At 39.6% G+C, this 20,685-nt stretch overlaps 1 protein-coding gene across 4 annotated transcripts; it reads left to right on the forward strand.

Moving 5' to 3' along the window:
* Position 1: 1 nt before the first annotated feature.
* Positions 2–19,952, forward strand: ggps1 (geranylgeranyl diphosphate synthase 1). 4 transcript variants are annotated; one of them, XM_085297335.1, is made up of 4 exons: positions 7–210; positions 3,284–3,379; positions 9,249–9,319; positions 18,033–19,952. In XM_085297335.1, the coding sequence occupies exons 2-4, from the start codon at positions 3,307–3,309 to the stop codon at positions 18,834–18,836; spliced, it is 948 nt and encodes a 315-aa protein (XP_085153461.1). In that variant the 5' UTR covers positions 7–210; positions 3,284–3,306; the 3' UTR covers positions 18,837–19,952. The 4 variants fall into 4 exon arrangements, with proteins under 4 accessions (XP_085153464.1, XP_085153461.1, XP_085153462.1 ...); XM_085297334.1 differs by lacking the exon at positions 7–210 and adding an exon at positions 236–696; XM_085297338.1 differs by lacking the exon at positions 9,249–9,319 and having other exon boundaries at positions 2–210.
* Positions 19,953–20,685: the final 733 nt, after the last annotated feature.

Here is a 20,685-nt window from a genome sequence, read left to right on the forward strand (position 1 = left end):
ATACTAATCCCGCCTTTTCAAAAATAAACCCCTCCAATTGGATGGCAGCGACAAAGAAAACGCCTTAGTAACACATGATTGGTCAACCGTGGAGAAAAAATAACCATGGTAAAGTGTCCGATGTACCCTACTGGGTGGTTGTTGACACAATACCGGAGACAAAAATGTTGAAAAACTACAACACCCAGTCTTAGAGTACTGGTGTGTTAGGTATGTATGACAGAGTAGCCCGACAGTCGAAGTAAGGTTTTTCTTGGTAACTTACATGTAAGGGATATTGTACCGGGCAATGTAGAGATTTAAATGCAACGGAGATTAATGCGCTGCACCTATCTGACGTTGCCTAGCTACTTCGCGCCTGCTCTGTAACGTAGACGAAACATATATATGTAGCTCATCAACACTAGCTGGAGAAGTACAAGGCTTGTAGCGTGCTCTATTGTAACGGCGCTAGCTTAGCATAGCACCAGATGAAGTAGCCGACAGCACACCGGTTTAAAATGATATGAAGGTCTGGATATAACAGTTATATTTTGTGCCTTACTCGACCAGCGTGGAAGTGGATGATTTTATCTTGAGAAAGAAAGACATACTGAATGGTGATACACCATTGTGTTAGCCTGCTAACGCTAGCCCAATAGCAGTGTGGCTAACCGGAATTCAGCACCGGCTAGTTAGCGGACTGAGTCTGCCAAGGTGGGTGGAGTTAAAGTTTCGGTATGTGTTAAGATTCCACGGTAGCATTGTATTTTAAAAGTGGTGTTTTCTGCTCTGCCGGGCATGTTTCATTTCAAATTAATCACTACTGTATGTTCTTAATTTAAAGGGAGCCAGCAAGACGCGAAAACATGGTGCAGAAATGTTTCGTAGTTTTTCAGTGTGAGCGTGAAGAAAAATGCAGCTGTACACTGGTTACAATGTGGCTGAAAGTGGCGTAAACGAGGCAAACTTCCTAAATTGCGATGAATTCAGTTAACCTTTCGGTGCATAAAAGTTCAAAACGACAAAAAATACTGCAAAACTAGTGATACATGCAGTTACAATGTACACACATCAAACATCTGATCAAATATAGTTCCATAGTTTTATTTTTGGTGTCTTTATCACAGACTTTTCTGATCTAGTAGTCACAAATCCAAAACAGCCGCACTTTTTTTTTTAAATTAAGCCGATCTTTGGGAGTTGCCTCACAGGTGAAGTAGTTGTTTTAAGTTATCCAGTGGCTCATGTGACAGTTTTGTCACCACTACAAGGGGAGTTTATAGTTCTGTTGCCCAGTTCTGCGTAAACAGGTCAAAGTGTAACCCATGGTAACCCATGGTTACACTTTGTTCGTATGAGTAAAATGTGCTATGTGTCTGATTTCAGCTACACTTAAATGGCCTTGAGTCTCACATTCTTCTTGTCATGTCAGCACTCTATTTCCTGTAAAAAGATTCTGTCTTCAGAAAACTTGTTGCCCAATCTGTTATTTAAGAGCTTGGTCGAAGTTTGACGGTGACAAATGACAGATACAAGTAACCTCACTAATAGTATACTTCTTTTTACTCCAGTGTTAGGTGTGTCAAATCTTCGTTTTCTAGAGCTCAGTAGTGTCAACATTAATTCCACCATATTACTTTAGGGTCATTCATCGATTAAATTTAACTGTTTTCTGTTGTGATGTGAGTTAATGTGCTTTTAGTTAATGTCTGCATTTAAAATGTTCCTTTTTAGCATTTGTTAGATTTAAAACTAAATCTGAAGAGCAACTTTTGGTATTTTCTTCTGGTGAGTAAAATTTTAAAGCAAGAGCAAGTGTTACCAGATCACCCCGGGAGTGAGTTGCTGCCCCAAGTGGAGTAGTTAAAGTATGTAGTACAGGGGTGGGGACCTCCAGGCCTCAAGGGCCAGTGTCCTGCAGGTTTTAGATATCACCCTGGGTCAACACATCTGAATCAAGCGATTAGTTCATTACCAGGCCTCTGGAGAATGTTGAGACATGTTGAGGAGGTAAATTAGCCATTTGAATCAGCTGTGTTGGATCAAGGACACATCTGAAACCTGGAGGACACCTGCCCTTGAGTCCTGGAGATCCCCCACCCCTGATATAGTAGTGAGGGATGACGGGAGCAGAAGATCATATTTGAGCATCATCTGCAGTGTGGTGCTTGTGGTACCAGTTGGTCGTAGTGACAAGAGTCCTGAGCATTAAAGTTAAACTGTCAGTTTAACAGTCTCTGTTCCTGTCCCCAGCTATGGTCATGCAAACAGCTTAAATGAGCTTTTCAGGCAATTCCAGTGTTTTGGGCACTTGACTAGGATTCTTCCTTGACACACCTTAGGTGTAGTGTTTCAGGCAGGCTTCACCAGGAGGACACCCGGAGTAGACCAGGATACACTGGAGAGATCTCTCTACTAGTTTGATAATGTCTTGGTGTACCCCTGGAAAGGGCTGATGCGGATGGTTAGTTATTCCACATTCCAGATATTTCGTAACTTGGATGTCAGAACTTGGGAGTGACGTTACTCTTATAATATTTTTTTCCCCTTAAAAACCTGCTGCAAATCATTCATGGATGGAGCCATGAATGTCTTAGACTTTACTAGTGTTTATGCTCAGTGCAGACATCTTGGATTGTTAGCTCTGGGATTGTGGGGCTGCGCTGATGTTCCAAGTAGAAAATCCAAGTTGAGGGGGCATTCCAGATTCAAATTTCAACCGGGAACTTGGAAATTCTGACTTATTTAGGAATACACTTTGTGTCTCTACTAGAATGCTGCCCCTGTAACCTGGACCAGGAGAAGCAGCAGAAAATCAGTCGACATTTAGAGTATATAAGTCTGTCATTGTACATTAGATGTATTTAACTATTCTGTTTAATGCAAAACGGTTCTAGCACTTAAAAACAAATAAATAAGGCTTTGAAAAATAATGAACCCTGAAAGAAGATGCAGACATTCACACTTTTAGGACATGACTGGGCTTGAAGGCATAATGTTCATTAATGAATTCAAAATTCACATTCCACACGTCAAGCAATAAAAATAACAAATCCAAACAGGAATTTTTTTTGTATATAATAGTTAAAATGGCGTTTTGAATTCATCAGAACTTCAGTGTTCAAAACAAAGTTGCACCCATAGTGGGGTATTTTTATTTTTATTATTATTATTTTTTATGGTTTGTTCTTTGTTCTAGTGACGTTGTTATGAGGCCAAATGACACAGTGCATGCATTCGCTCAAAAACCAAATTTTTCTTTTAATAAATTGCTTTTTGTGTTCTTTATTTTCCATTATAGATATATTGTATAAAGTTGAAGCAATGGACCATGGCACGGAGGCTGCTGCTGACCGAATCTTGCTGGAACCATATAAATACTTGTTACAACTGCCAGGTGAGTCTCTTTGTCTCTCAGTGACCACAGGGGCAGGAAGGAGATGTAGATAAACAAGCAGCTTTAATGTCTTAAGTTTTTAAGTCAGTGCCTACTCAAATCGACCTGGCATGGTTCTCCATGGTTTTCAGGGTTTTCCACTAGGCCATAGTACCTGGTACCAGGTACTTTTTTTTTAGTACCTGCTCGCCCCGGGTTCAAAGCGATCTGAGTAAAATACTAAAATGCCATCGATACTAAAATACTAAAATGCCATCGATTGGCTGGTCAGTAGTGTCACTCGATGAGTCATAAGAGCGTCTCATTCGGGAAAATTAAACCGCCATTTTTGAAACCCAGCAACGAGGGAGATGATTACAAAAATCAACGCTGTGATCCCCGAGTCTGACAAAAAGCCACAGACTCAGTAGCAGGTATATTCATGCGGCAACATCCACCTTTTTTGTAGCATTCGCGTCATATGTTAATTACGTCGCAGGATGCTTGGATGCGTTGCTATGACGAAAACCATGCACATTATGTAGTACTGGATTGTAATTGAAAACCAGTCGAGTTGTGGTGATCCGTGGCGAGTCGATCCAAGTAGGTACTAATGGAAAAGGGGCTTTACATATAGCTGATGAGTACTTTAGCTACACTGACCTGAGCTGCTTGCTTCCTTTTTAGTATTTGTGGAACAGAGCATGAGGACAATATCTTGGATACTGAACACGATAAAAGGCTCCAGTTCAGACACAGTCGGCACAATAAAGATTGGCAGATGTTGGTCTTTTTATAAACACCGTATGATGCTGCAGTACTGGCATATTAGGTGTTAAACTAAAGAATGTCACACAAGCAGTATTTGTTTCTAGTAATCAGGTTTGAAAACGTGGGGGTTGTCTAATTTATGATAACTGGAATAGTCTCATGATGTCCTCACTGCAGGAGTAAACATCTGTCAGACAGTCAAGAACTGTGGGTTTCACAGACGATGAGCTCAGAAACACTCAAATGCTAACTGTGAGAGCAAATGATTCTGACTTCTTCGGGAGTCTGATAAGGGAGTGTGTGCGCAAGTCTGTGACTAATAGACAAGATACACAGATATGGGTTTGGATGTTAGCATATTTCATATTTTATGAGGGGAAAAGGTTCATTGAGGATTCCAGTCTTCTTAAATTATTGGTGTCTGAGGGGAAACTTTGCCAAAAGGATGAGTGTAAAAGAATTATGGTTATACATTGGAAAAGGGATTGTCTTATAATCAGTTGAGCATAATCATAAGTTATAGCTTACAGATTTCAGCTTTTAACAAAGTATTTCAAGTAATTTTGGTGTTTGGCGCATTCGCTCTAATGTCTTTGAAATAAAACCACACTAACTGACTGATATTTGCTATTACATTATAATATGTAGTTTTACAGCAGTATATTGCTTTCTTTTTGTTGAGGGTATTATTTTTTTTTCTAAGCTTTAAAGTTACATGCTTTTTTATTTCAATGTTCACCACAGACTGGCTTGACAATAATTTGAGCATAAACCAATTTGCTGTATTTGTAATCTCTTTGATTCGAGTATGAGGCTGTAATTCACAGAATAATGACTTCTAATTAGAGCTGGGCGATATGAGATTTTTTCATATCACGATATGTTTTTTTCATTTCAGGCGATAACGATATCTATCACGATATAAGCCAAATAACTATATTTGTAAGATTTAAATGTGCCGTTGCTCACAAGTAAAATGTGAAATAATCAGCACCTTGTTTTTATTTAAATATTTATTTCCCATAATAAGTTCAACAGGGTAGATGTACTTAAGGAACATGAGACTTTTTCAGATAAATAAAGGCAAATATTGCAAACTACACAAAAGGCAGCCGCTAAAGCGTTTAAGTTTCAAAATAGAACAAACGAAACAAACTAAATTGTCAATTCCACTTAGAAACAAAATATTAATTCTAAAAATAAATCTTAGTTTGTTTTACAGAAGATCAGACAAAACTGACTAACTTTTGTCAATATCAAATAAACTGAGAACTAAAAGGAAATTCTCAATCTCTCCTTGTTGTATAGCTGAGCTTTTCAAACAGTTTTAACAGTTACTTTAGTCTGACAAAAGCCGAATGACGAATTAGCGCTTCCAGTCAGAGACTGAGGCTACGTCCACACGTACACGGGTATTTTTGAAAACGGAGATTTTCCGTTTTCGTTTTAAAAAATAATCCCGTTCACACGTAAAGGCAGAAATGAAGGAAAACGCTGCTATGAACATGCCAAAGCAGCAGGTGGCGCTAGATTCCTAACCGTGCAGAAATGTTGGCCAATCAGAAGTCTAGAAGCCTCGGTGGGAAAAAGTAAACAAAGCTGCGGCATAGAAGCAGAACCGAGTCGTATGTGTGGAGGGACAGTAACTGTGTGTATATGTAAGCATTTAAACACTGCAGAGAGTAGAATTAACAGTAACAGTATTGTAGAAATCCATTTCACCGAAACAATAACGTGGCGCACAGTGTGACGCATGCACCAGTTTATTGTATTTCCAGACTTGCTTTCGGCACATTTACAGTGCACGCTACTCTGTTTTTTGTCAGACTTGAAATAGCTGAAATACCTTCACACTACGGAACTTCTTTGGCTCTTCCGTTCGACAATCTCTCCGGCATTGGAACCATCATCTGTTTTCTCTTCGGTCACGCTCGGTTGATTTTTCTAGTCGGCACACTCATTTCCTCCATTACGCGCTGGCTGCTTCCCAAACAAACACACGTGCGGCTTGGCACTTGTGCTGTACGTAACAAGTCACGCGACGTGACGCTGCGGCTGTGATTGGTTCGGCTCTGCGCTACTTAATTTGGATTGGCTGACCTTTTTTTTTTTTTTTTTTTTTTTTAAGAGGACAAGAGCGGCGAGGTCTATCGCGATAGCTTAATTTCTCTATCGAGTAAAAGTTATATCGCGATACATATCGTTATCGTTCTATCGCCCAGCTCTACTTCTAATATTAATAAAATGGAACAGCTGTAGAAATGAGACAATGAAACCCTGAAATGAGCAAGCTGTGCACATCTCTGTGCATGTTTAAGTGTTTTCTTTAGTGTGGATTCTCATTCCTAGCAGCTGTTTTTGAGATTTAATTATTGCTTCAGTTTTGATTGGTCACTTCTCGTCAGTAGAGAAAAGCCTGACCTAACACCAGACGTTAATTTGGATAAATGAGACATGTGCCTGGTATTTGTTAGTAGGGTTGTTTCTCTGCTAGAAGTTGCACCCTTTTTCCTTCCTGGCTCTGTGTTTCACAAATTACATTTTAAATAGGGCTGAACGATATATCGCATTTGCGATAATATCGCGACATGATCAAGTGCAATTTTCTAACCGCAAAGGCTGCGATTATACTGCGATTATATTATACAATTCATGGGCTGCATCCTCCTGAGGCCGCATTTGTAGACCGATTACGTCACAGCGACGCGCCGAAGGCTGTCCAAATTACTACCATATCCCAGAATTCATAGCGCGGCCCAGCCAAACTCCAGTTTCCAGCAATGGCGGCCGCTACTAAGTTTTAAAATTACTCATACTAATCTTTCTGGGTCACAAAATAAACTTTTAACATATTTTCAGGCGAGAAAGTAGTTGTGTAAACATCAAATATCTGCTCGGTTTATCAAGATATCCCATATTTGCAAAAGTGCTTCGACGTTTTCAGAGGCGTCTGCTACCCACCAGCTCGACAGCTAGCCGGGAGCTCGAGGGTTACTGATGCGGCCGAGAACGGCACAACTCCCGGCACATCATTTTCAGATCACCGCGGAGTTTCGCTGCTCGGGTTAAACGTAATATATAAGTCACTTAGACAACCTAAAAATGTTATTGTTGGGCTTTTTTCAGTGTTTTGTTTGTTCGTGAGTAAATCGGTTTGGCTGAGATTAAAGTTATTAGATTAGATAAAATAAAACTTTATTAATCCCCCGGGTGGGTTCCTCCTTGGTTTTCACACAGCTGACTAAACGTCAAACAGAAAACTTATTAAACAGAAGTATGAGACAGTCGAGAATTTACGCCAGTGTCTGGTTATATTTTAGATAGCAAGAAGCAGACGGCCGAGTTTATTAAACTCCACCGAGACAGCGGTGACGCTAATCAGAACTAGCCTTCTGATTAGCTAATCAGAAGGCTAGACCGTCCAATTTCACGCCTTTAAACTTTAAAGGTGTGTTTGTGTGTGTGTTTATACAATTGCTATTATGTTTGCACTTTATGTGTAATGTTACTGACTGCAGAGATCAGTAAGATGTGTGTATTTTTTATTTATTAGTTTTATTTATTTAATATTATTTTTTAATTGAATGACTGTCTAGTAGTTCACAGATGTCGAAAAACTGAGTGTGGTAAAGCCACTGATTTTTTTTTATGTATATTTCTGCAATCTGCACATTGTACTGACTTTCATTTTAATGTTTACACCAGGGTTCCTTGTCAGCACTTTATGCTCAGATGTTTGTAAGCTAAAAATAAACTATTGTGTATGTTCAAATATACTGTTGTGATTGAAGAAGTTAAATAAAAATGTCAGTCATCAATTCATGCATCACCTCATGTCATCATAACAGAGGTCTGTCTTCCAGGAAAGAACAGTTTAAAATTAATGTAATATAGTATTGGCCATGCTATATGATGTATTGCTTGTCTTTGTTTAATAATACAGAAGACAAAGACCTTAAAAAATAATCGCATATCGCATCGCAATCGCAATATTGGGGCAAAAAATCGCAATTAGATTATTTTCCATAATCGTTCAGCCCTAATTTTAAATGGAACAAAGGATGGCGCCAGGTCTCTATTTTAAGTTGAGGCGATGTTGGTTAATATTGAAAGAACTGCATTTGGAATATACTCGAGACCTTTTAAGGCATAGTGTCTCAATTGTAAGATAGACATATCATTATACTCCTAATGGTTTAGACTATGGCTTTGAGCACTCGGTGAAAACTGCTTTACAGCACAGTTCAATAGGATGAAGGAGGAAAAGATGCCTTAAATGTTGTCTTTGAAGATAAAAATATCTGTTAATCCTGCCTGTGTTTCCAGCTTTTTAGTGTTTTAGTCAGGTAGGAGCTCAGCGGGAGCTGATCAACTAATGGTTTAAATGTTCACCCTCACTTAATCTTCAACTGTGTTTTGTATAAGTGGAGTTAAAATGTGTTTTATCTGTGTGAGACTGGTGTTTATTTAGCCTCATTGCACACTAAATGCAAAAGCAATTTCTTTGAGAACACTCTGTACCTGCAACTCTATAATTAAAGCTTTGGTCCATACGTTTTCGTAAAGTGACAAAATTTTTGTGATTTTTACCCCTGTGCAGCACAACAGTGGATTTTTCACTCCAACAATTAAGATGTGAACAGACTTCATGCTTAAATTCAAAGGGTTTAACAAAAGTATTGCATTAACTGTTTAGGAATTATAGCCATTTTTATACACAGTCCCCGATTTACAGAGGCTCAAAAGTAAATGGCCAAGTCAGTTACAAGCAGTCAGATCTGTTTTCCTTCATTATTTCATGACATATCAGAACTCTTAGTTGGTGGAGTAGTCATTTACTACGACTACTGGGGCCTCCACCAGAGCCCAGCATGTGATAAATGAAGATTATTTTAGATTGGAAATCAAGGAAATTGACTGTAATAGAGTGAAGGAATGAAAAAAGGAAGGTTTAAATGACCATAATGGGTCCATTTGGGGGTGGGACAACCCCGAAATTGTCCACATGAAGTCTTTGTGTGAAGTAATACCACTGTAGATGCCACGTCCTTTTAGGATAAAACAATTGATCTTTTACTTTTTTTTTTTCTTTTTTTTTTTTGTTCTGCTCTTTCGGTAGGAAAACAAGTGAGAACAAAACTCGCCCAAGCATTTAACCACTGGCTCAATGTTCCCGAGGACAAACTGCAGGTGAGAAAAATCATCCGTTTTGCTGCCAGAGCTGTCTGGTGTTAATTGTTGCTGACAGATTTAGGAAGGTGAAATGAAACTGTGCTCGTTCAGAACAGGTAGTTTATTTTTGCAATGCGACCATTTTGCATTTTATCAGCAGAGTTGTTCCTAAGTGTAAAGCTTGTGAGAAGAGCTTAGAGCGCACATGATTTATTAAAGGAGATTGTTAATGCAGCTGAGGATTAAGTGGAACGAGATGGTGGGGAAAAAAACGATGCAAAGCTTTTAAAAACTGTTCAGTTTCTCTGCATTTTAAACCCTTGTTTCTCCAGTTTTAATGAATTTCTAAGATTGAATGCATTGTGTTTACCTTTGGTGTGTTATATTTGTTCATGTTGCTGGAGCATTAGAGATGCACACTTGGGTAACACAGTGACTTGCATATACTTTGTATGTCGCCATTGTGATTCAAACACTGGTTTTCAACTCCGCGGTGCAAGTTTTATCCATGGCTGTGCTAGTTTGTGGTGCCAGAAGTTGCCTTATTTGGACTAGAGTGTAGTGCCAAGTTATCAGCTAAAGCTAGATATTTTGGTTAACAAAATTAATTCATGGTTCAACAGCGACAGATCTGCTAATTATTACAAAGTAACATACTAATAAACTACAGTTACACTCGCCAAGACTGAAGCACAAACATCTGTGATGAACTGTACCACACATGTACAGTCAATCGGCTTAAAACATGCACGCAGAATGAAGAGGTCCAGTTTAATAAGGTAAAGCCTAGTAGACTATGAAGTTGGGCATCTTTAACGAGTGTCTATGGGGATTGGTTCTGTTTTTGACGCTGGTCTCAAGTGGCCACCACAGGAATTTCCAGTTTTATCACTTCCTTGTTGGCTTCCTTTTTCAGCCTGCTGCTGGTTAAAGGTACATTGTGTAAAATGTCACTGCTAGATGTCGGTGGATTGCAGATTTCATTCAGCTGAACTTTGTTTTCTTACCCCTCCCAATTCAAGTGATGGTGGCTGCTGTAAGACAAACAACTCTGCCCAGCTGTAGTGAGTCAGTTTAGCTCAGCTGTCAATGCCTCCACATCGGTTTATTCTCGAGAAGGCTTTATAACTTTGTAAAAGGAGTTCAATATGAATTGATGAGTCAGTGAAGCTCATTTCTGTCTGATGACAGTGATACTGAAATTAGTTGTTGAGGACTTTTCTTTCTGTAAGTGCTGCCGTTTTTGCTGCTGTTAGCGGTTTTAGTGTGACTGATCTAACATTGTTGAACCTGTTTTTTTTTTTTTTTTTTTTTTGTTTTTGTTTTTTTAAAGGACAGCCAAGCTTAACATTAACTGGCATAATGTTAGCTTTTAATCAGCTGTGGTTGATTAGCTGGCTCGTTGTCAGCAGTTTGGAGGCTAATTTCCTGATGATATGTAATTGTAACAATATTGGGAATAAATAAGTTTGTTTATGCATGTTTTTGTGTGTTAGAGCCCTGACTTCAGCTTAGGAGATGGAATTGGGTCGGCAACTGTATTCAAGATGGGAGGGCAACATGGTAGCTTCCAAAAACCAGTGCCCGTCTGTCTTTGTAATGGATTAATTCTAACTTGATAGGAATGCATCTCTGTGTGTTGGCGATGCCGTAATTGTTGCATTACGTAATTGCATACCAATCGCTGTGCGCTTAGAAGTAAATTCTCTTTTTTATAAAATAACCTCAAAATGACTGACTGTACCTTTTTAATGAATTGTCATTTTATAACTGCTAGTGACCTTGTTTACATTACATGTAGCCAGCTGACTGCTTTAAGAGAGGAGTGTGAGGTGTGACAGCTACAAGGCATGATTCCTTATCCCATCTGTACATCTCTAAATTGACGGCCACATTATTACACGTTTAGAGGGCCGATTCAAAAAGACCTCATGTTGCTCTGATGACTGGTCATTGAGCTAGTTAGAGGCACAAGGTTCATTCATCATCCAGCTTTGTGGCTTGAAGCTAAATTTGATGCAACTAACAACACCAAGCTGTGTCAGATCAGGGCATGTTGTGTAGACATTTTTATTTATTTATTTATTTATTTATTTTTTAAATCTATTTTTATGACACTGATTTCCATCCCCTGAATGCCACAGAAGCTCCCAGTAAACTCCACTAAGGAATGGTCTACATAGAAATGCAGAGAAGAACAAATGAAATATGTCAAACAATCCCTTTTATTGGCTACACTATATAAAGACATTAAATGCAATACATCAGAAAAACAAGATAACTCCATGCCTAGAGGTATGCTAAACACTGTAAAAATGTATGTGGTGATACATGTTTTACTTCCAATAGTACGTGTTTGTGGCTTTACTCACTGAATTCAGTTCAGTGTATATTTGTTCATACAAGTTTCACTGCTTACACTCTTTTTTTTTTTTATGAGTTTGTGTGCATGCTGGGCATCACATCACCCTTTCACTAGAAGACTGGGATGGAAATTTCATAATGATTGCAGAACTTCTCAATTGTCTTCTTTTGTTTCATTTTCTCTGAAGCTGGATGGACAAATGAAAGCAAATGTGGATTAACAGCAGTTTCAGTATGATGTGGCAGCTGCTGTTTATATTGGGATGTTTCAAGATGAAAAGCATTTAAAACTTGGATGATCTTTTAAAGAAAGTTATGCTTAGTTGTAGGTTTTTTTTTTTTTTGTTTAGTTTTTTATAAAAGTGGGTAGGCCATAGTCGCTATAGATTATTTTATACAATATATTCCAGATGTTAGTAAATCGTAAAGTAGGGCTGGGCCATATCATACCATTCATGGTAATACCGGTATAATGTTGGGCAACGATATGAGTAAAACGCGCATGCGCAGTGCCGTCGGTATTACCGTGTTTTGTTTTGTTTTTGTTTTTTTTTTTGGGGGTGGGGGGGAGGATACGGCAAAATCGACAGTGCCCTGTATAATCCCATGGGCCTTATGTATGAATTCTGGTTGTGTTTACTGACCTTTATGTCGTACACGGCACTCGAAAATCTGTCAAATGTTTTAGTACGACTTTGCAAAGCTACGAAGCCGCACTGCTTGATGGATTGTCGGAGCATTATGGCTATCGTAGGCAGGAGCCTCGCGGAGTGATACGTACTGTGCTTCAACATAATATTACCGTATTGTGTGTGTGTGTGTGTATAACCTCTTTTAAGTTTTGTGGATATTATACATGGTTATGCTGAGGATATGTCGGCCAATTTCCACTGGAAATGTCTTTTGGTTAAACTGTCAGCAAGGAATTTGCATTTGCACTATTACATTTTTATATAACATTAATGCACATAAAAAAACAAACAAAAAAAACAGCTGCTCGTTTAAGTGAAAATACATTGATGTTTTTTTTTTTTGTTGTTTTGTTTTTGGTTTTGCACTAATAAAGTTGTGGAGTTGTAAAGTATTTGGTCTAGTTTCAATTATATTGTCAGTTTTATCGTTATCGCAAATTTTCAAATGTCTATTGTGATAAATATTTTTGGTCATATCGCCTCCCGCTCTAGTGCAAAGCATGTATTAGACAGCATCTGGTGAATGTTTATGTATTTAAGATGTACTGTACTTGCGTTAATCTCCAGTGAAAGGCTACTTCTTTTTCAGCTTCTTGTGCTCTGATCACCTTTGTGAGACGGGGATTAGTGGATTCAAGTCACGGACTGCTTCCAGAGTAAAAACCTACAGTTCCACTCATCCATTAGATTGTTGTAGCATGTTCTTGGCTGCCTGATTAGAGTGCTACAGACACATTGAAATACAGACCGCAGGCAGATTGAAATTTCTTGAATTCCTCCCTTTTTCTCTGTCAAATGAATTTCAGATTAGCCATTCTGGATTTATTGGTTTTATTGAGCAGGGCCCTTGCCTTTGTCTCCTTAGGGCGATCAGGCTATTGATCCTATTATACTGATAGCATTAGCATTGTACTGACTCAATACTGTTCTTGTTTGCATTGACAAAGCTACCTAATCTGTGTTTTCTGAATCTGCATGCCTTTTTATGGTGGAAAATGCAGAAGTGCTGAGCCTGTCGGGTCTCATTACAGTTGCTGTTCAACAGGTCTGTTTGTCCTGAATGTTTTAAAAACCCCTCACAAATAGAGGAATCTTAGCTCTGCAGTAAAGTGAGGTCTCTCACGGTTGTCTCCTGTATAGTCTCCCGTAGTTTCCAAAGAGGAGTCCAGTCTTATTTTTGATGACCATTTTCAGGCATCTATTTAACAAAAACTAAGTACACGGATACAGTTTGTGGGGGAAAGTAATAAAGTTGTCATCAGTGCGGTCATGTCAGCGGTTCCCATGAGACACTGTTTACCTCAGTCTTTAATCACATTCTGCAGCTTTTACAGCAGATTGAAATAAACTCAGATTGCAAAAAGAATAACCTAAACAGTTTAGCCTGCAGTGTCATGTTTGATTATTTTCACACTGTATGTAGGTCAAATTTATTAAAGCTGAGAAAACACTTTATGAATCCTTAGTTTTGAGTTTGGTTGAGTCTGCGATGTTGTTGACAGGGTGTATGACGTGCATTCATAAGCAAGCTGTGTGAACATCTACTCGCGTTCTCCTGATAATTCCACTTTAGTGGATACTTCCCTGTTACGGTGCAGCAGTTGGTTTAAATCTACTTCAGATACAACAGCCCTGTCTCTTCCACGCATCTCCCTCCGTCTCTGTAGAAGCCCCATAAACTCCTGCTGAACCCACAATGCAGATTGAGAGCGCGCTCCTCGTCATCATTAGTGTACTGCCAAGAAGTCATCGTTGCCGCCGCCATGGAAACAACCATGGCTTCAGATAGATGGAGGCAGTGACAGCGGTACTCTCTCTCGTTCACTTGGCAGTGCATTTTTTATCAAGCCCCATATGTGCTTCTGTACTGCGTATGACAGCACAGGTGGTGGAGGCTTGGGGAAATTCCCCGTGTTCATCATTTTCCTTGTGACCTTTAGCTGATGGCTTTCCTTTTGTTTTCTCTGACACTGATGCTATATTTTTTTATATACAGTCTTTTACTTTAGATGATGTTCATGAGTGCTCGCAACCTCAGGCCAAGAGCTTCTCATGTTTTTGTGACAGAGTGGGACAACAGGGGAGGAAAAAAAAGACTTGGAATCAATGTCAGGTTCTCATGAAATATAATGTGGATAAAAATGTAACTACTGGAATAATGAAGGCATGCTTAAAGTATTTCCGATGCACGGGCTGGCATTTGAACTTGTAATATCTGACGAGGTTATTATTACATGCAGCGGATGACCTGCAGACAATCACATCACAGTAAAAGCTGGACCAGGTTAGATAGTCAGCAGCATCAGTATCATACGTTATAAGAGGAAATTTTCAAAACCATGCATTTTGGTAAAATAAGGTTAAAATACCGATACTTCTCTGTTTTGAAAACTGATATGAAGATGTCAAGCTCAGTAAGTTGTGCAGAATAGTGAAGAAAAGTCTTTGCCGTGTATGGGAGTATTTTAGCTTTAATCAAGGTGAATTAGTTTGTACGACTTGGTCTCAAAATGGCTTAAAATGGTAATTCTTTGAACCGCCTCTCTGTTCAGTCCATTAATGTGACGTTATCAGCCAAGACAACAAATGTCAACTGGTTCTTCAGCAATAATCTATGGAAGACGTTAGGTGAGTGTCTATTAACTAATTTGCTATGCATTTAAATGGAAATTTGGACAAACTAGTCTGAGATTTGGAAAGTTTTACTCTTAAAACATGGGCAGCACTGTGGCGCTGTGGTTCGCATTGCTACTGGGTTTGTTTGTGTGGGTTCTTGCCGGGTACTCTGGCTTCTTCCCACAATCCACAGGTCCCTGCAACCCTGAATTGGATACGTGGAAGAGAATGGATTGATATTCCCAAACGTTTCTAACTTTTTTATTTTATTTATTTATTTATTTTTTACAAAGAATCATTTAGGAGATGCGAAACACATCTGAGCCCATAGTGACCATTACTAATGAGTATAAAATAATATAAATTATTTTATGCCACATGTCTGCTCTGCAGTAGGTTATTACTGATTTATTTATTTAACTAACAGAACAGTTGTGAAACACGGGGGGGATTTTAGCATGTTGAGGCCTGCTTTGAAACAGTAGCTATAAAGCCTATGCAGGTCGCTTTGACTCAATCCTCAGATCCAGAATACCAGCAAGCCAGCAGCATTGACAGTGAAAGCAAACAAATCTGTTCACACACTGTTAAACCCTGTTTACCTCTGACTTTTTGTTTTGACTTGGATTCCATAGCTGAGGACTAGTCATTCATGTGTATGTGTTCATGCAAGCACCACTATTGATGTTCAGCAAAAGGGGGATGCGGTGCCAGGGGACAGATGTAGGACATGACCCACATAATAGCTAAAAATACAACATTAAAACGTAATTTTTTTTTCTGTGTATAGGGTTCACATTTTCTAACGTCATAACTCTGATCTAGTTATTACCAGAGACACTGGTTGTAGTACAAACCATTTCTACCATCTTCACCTTCACTTCACGTATTGACCCCAACCAGTTAACCAGCATTGGTTTAAGCAGCTATTTATGGGCTCACTATTTGTTACCTAGTCCTCACATTTATTGCTACGGTGACTAACATCACTATCGCTGTGTGCCCAGAAGAGGTGTCAGGTTAGAAATGTGGATAACTATTTGTAATAAACCTGTATTACAGGATTTCTCTCACAGTAGTCAGTTATTTAATTAGTTCAGAGCTCACTTATCCACATAGTTGAAATTTCTCTGGCTTCACTGCACTGCTTAAAAATGATACGCTTCTGTTTGCTCTTATTAAAACGAGCATGTGAAGGCAAAATATGGGAACTCGGCATAAATACTAACATGATTATTTATTTTTAAATGAATCCCAGATAACAGCTGTGGATTTTTCAACATTGGCAGAATATCTATAAATCCATAAATCATTTGGACACTAAAACACTAAAATGGATGAATGAAGCTATTTTTTTGTGAATGACACAATCCAGTAGGCATGGTGTGAGTGACCAGTGCTGCAGCCTGCTTCAGGTATAAATGTGATCACCTGCTGTAATCTCGCCAAGTGTGACGGTTTTATGGCAGAACATAACTGGCTTGTTGTTTTCATTTACCTCCTGTCATCATGTCAGACTCGGTATGCTTGTTTTTTGTGAATGTGTCTCTGCATTTTTAATAGATTACTGATTATAGCTTTAGCAAACTGAGTTTCTGCGTCACTAACCTCTTGTGATAATCAATATAGACTTGCGGAGTAGTGGCACTCGGGGCTCAAACAGCATTATGCAGTGACAGCCTGACTCATTAAATTCCTTGGAGAATGGAGACACTTAAAAGTCCAAAACCTGAAAATTGTTTGTGCTTGTGTTCGGGTTTGATTGCTGCTGCTGTTATCTGAAGCGCTCTAGCTGAATTTCAAGTTGATTGAGCCATTGTTTCTTTTTTGTTTTTTCCCTGATGGTGCATTGTAATTTGCAGTGAACCTTTTTAAATACTTCAGGTTGTTGTTGTTGTTGTTGTTGTTGTTGTTGTTGTGTTTGTTTTTTCCATCTAAATAATACATTTTCATGTTCATGCATGCATTTATTGTAGCTTTATCCACGTCCCCTGCTTTGTAAGTGGCTCACTGAGGTTTCAGGGTGAGCAAGTGTTTGGGACCCTGCCGAAGGAAAGGTTGTGTTTGGCTGATAAACTGCTCAACTGGCCTAGCCTTGGCCATCTGCCTGACCCACTGAGTCACTCTTTGTGCTCTCAGGCCTCATACAAACAGCTTTCATTACCAGGCCACCCCACTTGTCTTTTAAATCAGCAGGGCACTCGAGCAGGCTGTAAGGCCAGCTCAGGACAGCAGACACCTGATGGCCACTGTGACTGTTGTGAGTCGACGTGGGCCGTTTTTGGGTTAACTGGGTGTGTGTGTGTGTGTGTGTATGTGTGGGGCTCGGTTTTCCACTGATAAATGAATACTATTATTTGGCATTGGTTCGTGAAGCACAGCATAAACAGTATGTGGTACATGTGTGCTGCCACATAGTGGTGAAGATCAGGATAGAATATATCTACAGTGCCCTTGACTCACCACAGCAGTGCTCTGTATGTTGAGGCTGGTAGGTCATATTGTATTAAAAAGCTTGTCAGTACACTCATCGTAATGACTAAGGTTAAGCATTCAGCCTTCCTCATCGTCTCTGTGGAGGAGGTTAAAGTGCACCAAGCCCAGCAATGACGCCTCTAATTGCTCAACCATGCATTTCCTATAACCTCGTCAAAGCTCTGTGTCTCTCCTGACAGCTGCTCCGTCACAGTGTGAGTCTGCTCCGGGCCAGAGTGCATCTTTGCTGAGCTCTTCATGCTCAGACTGACTGCTTAGCTTGTTTCAGCACCAACTGTTTTGTTTACTGATGAAGACTTTGACTTGTGGAGCAGTGCAGACAAGAGTGTAGACATGGCACCCTCTGCTGTATACAAGTTGTAATGCATAATTTACACAGAGCCTCTGACAACCTGTTGGAGTCGGTTTGAGCTGGAGGAGAGACTGTTTGTTTCTTTAAAAATATTTCCTCTGCACTGGAAGCTCTCGTAAAGATAAAACATTAACAACTGTACAAGAAGGTATTTTACTTCCGGATACATTTTTATATGAATTAACACAAACACACTTGTTCTTATGTCCAGGTGATCATTGAGGTGACTGAGATGCTACACAATGCCAGCCTGCTGATAGATGACATTGAGGATAGCTCCAAGCTGCGTCGAGGCTTCCCTGTGGCACACAGCATCTATGGCGTTCCTTCTGTTATCAACTCGGCCAACTACGTGTACTTCCTGGGGTTGGAGAAGGTGCTGATCCTGGAGCACCCTGAGGCGGTGCGAGTGTTTACCCGTCAGCTTCTTGAGTTGCATCGCGGTCAGGGCCTCGACATCCACTGGAGAGACACCTACACCTGTCCCACCGAGCAGGAGTACCGCAAAATGGTGCTGCAGAAGACAGGAGGGCTGTTCGGCCTCGCTGTAGGCCTGATGCAGCTCTTCTCAGACTGGAAGCAGGACCTGAAACCCCTCTTGGACACATTGGGCCTTTTTTTCCAGATCCGTGACGATTACGCCAACTTGAGTTCCCGCGAGTACAGCGAGAACAAGAGTTTCTGCGAGGACCTGACCGAGGGCAAGTTCTCCTTCCCCACCATTCATGCCATATGGTCACGTCCAGAGAGCACTCAGGTGCAGAACATCCTGAGGCAGCGCACGGAGAACATGGACATCAAACGATACTGCGTGGACTACCTGGAAAAGGTGGGCTCATTTGCTTACACCCGCCAGACTCTGCGGGAACTGGAGATTGAGGCCTACCGGCTCATTAGGGAGTTTGGGGGAAACCCTCAGCTGGAAAGCCTGGTCAAACATCTTAGCCAGATGCATCACGAGGCCGAGGCCACAGCAGAGTCTAGCTGTGAGCCGCCCTCCAGCCAAAACCACTGACCGGATATTTACCTTAAATGCTGCGTGACTCCCATGCACTCCAGCACACAGATCCTTAGCTGATGCACTGATACAGACACGCACATTCCTGAAAACCTCAGTACATACCAGAACATCTCCTTCACACACTATGCTGAGTCTTCATCACTGAATTCAGAAAGCAGACCAGTCCCAAATGTTGCCTTTTGGTTTTGTGTTCATGAAGGCATCCTGCAAGAGTTGCTTTATTGTACACATAACTAACTTTTGTATCAAAGTGTAACAGTTCAATCAGCGGAAGACATGAATTGAAATTAACTTTGTTTGGTTTTTTTCCATTTTTTCTGAAAATGAAAACTACCAAGATGGCAAAAAAGCTTTTACGCCTTTTGATGTGCACAACAGTGCATAAATGTATTTCTCCCCTCCTTGTAAGCAAATGTAAATTGTTTATCTAAGAGCAAGTCTCTTCCCCCCCCCTCTCATGTTTAAAAATAGGATGTGGATGTCTTGGGCTTATATGTGGTTTGGAGCTCCTTAATCATCAAACCACCAGAGTGCCAAGCTTATAGGAAAGACCTCCACCACTGTACTGTCTCCTTGTTACGTAACACACTGGTTTTACATGCAAAGTAGTGTTCCTGTTGCTCATGCTCTCAGTATTTGAATACTATGTTTTTGTTTCAACAGAGGTCTTTACACCTCGAACACTTCATTAGTGTCATACTGGTATTTATTAGGAAACAACTCTGTGCAGTAACACCTTGTTTGTACTTATTTAATAAAAAAGGTTCTTTAAAGATCACCTGTGGAAAGCAGTTCCTGGCATTAGTGCCAGTTTGATCTTTTGAATCTATTACAGTAACTAATCTGAGGACAGATGTGCAAATGACAGAAGCTGTTCATGGAGATTCTTCAGCACTGGAGTAGTGCTAGTAATAAAAATTACAATTGCAAAAATATATTATATAATGAATTGAGTCACTATAACAGCAGGGGTTGTTATAATCTGGATGTATAAATTTAATTGACTAATTTTAATGAATTGCACTGGTAATTGATAACATTGATGTTACTGAAATTTCTTTTTTTTTTTAAATAAGCTTAATAAATGGAAAGCTGAAGTGAAACTGGAAAGTCTAAGTTATAAAAATGTGGGGTTTTTTTTTTAGATTAAATAAAATCCATGAATGTTATGTCAATTTAAAAGATGAAATACTGATAACATTTTAAAATTTATGAAAGTCGCACTTCACAAAGAATCTGTTCTTTTTTGAAACTGAAATAGCTTTTTGCCACAAAACACACCTTTAAAAAAATATATATATATTTACAACATATCTTAAAGTTTTAAATATTTCAGATATTCTGATTCTTTTCATACAATGACATTTCTGCCCTTTAGTGTCACCTAATGTCCTCTGTGTGTGGTTAACCCCCCGAAACAGCTGTGTATTATGTCAGGAGATGCAGTTAATAATTTCCAACAATTTTGAAGGACAAAGTTTTGCTCACATATACAGTAGCAGTCCAACATAAGAAATGACAATTACAACTTTTTACAGGCCAACCTGACATGTAGCTACATTTCTCCAGAGCTACACATCAGGTTACGTATGTTTCCCGGTGAAGAAACAGTTTAATGTTGCTAATTCAATCTGTTTGCTGCTGCCCTCTTGGCCATGTCTCCTTTGTTTTTAAAGGGAAAAAAAAGATCTTGGCTCCTGGTGGGAGTAACCTGGTTAAATAAAGGTTAAAGAAATAAATAAAGTTTGAGCTTTTTGACGTGACTTCCTGGCGACAGTCATCAACAATACTCAGACTGTGCTGTTTAAACAGTGTTCAGTTGGTACTAAGGGGTCTGAATAGG

The sequence above is a fragment of the Mchenga conophoros genome, linkage group LG13 (assembly GCF_057382185.1).
Source record: "Mchenga conophoros isolate Kocher_MC1m ecotype Shallow Benthic linkage group LG13, M_conophoros_male_GT1.1, whole genome shotgun sequence".
In the NCBI taxonomy this organism is placed as follows: Eukaryota; Metazoa; Chordata; class Actinopteri; order Cichliformes; family Cichlidae; genus Mchenga; species Mchenga conophoros.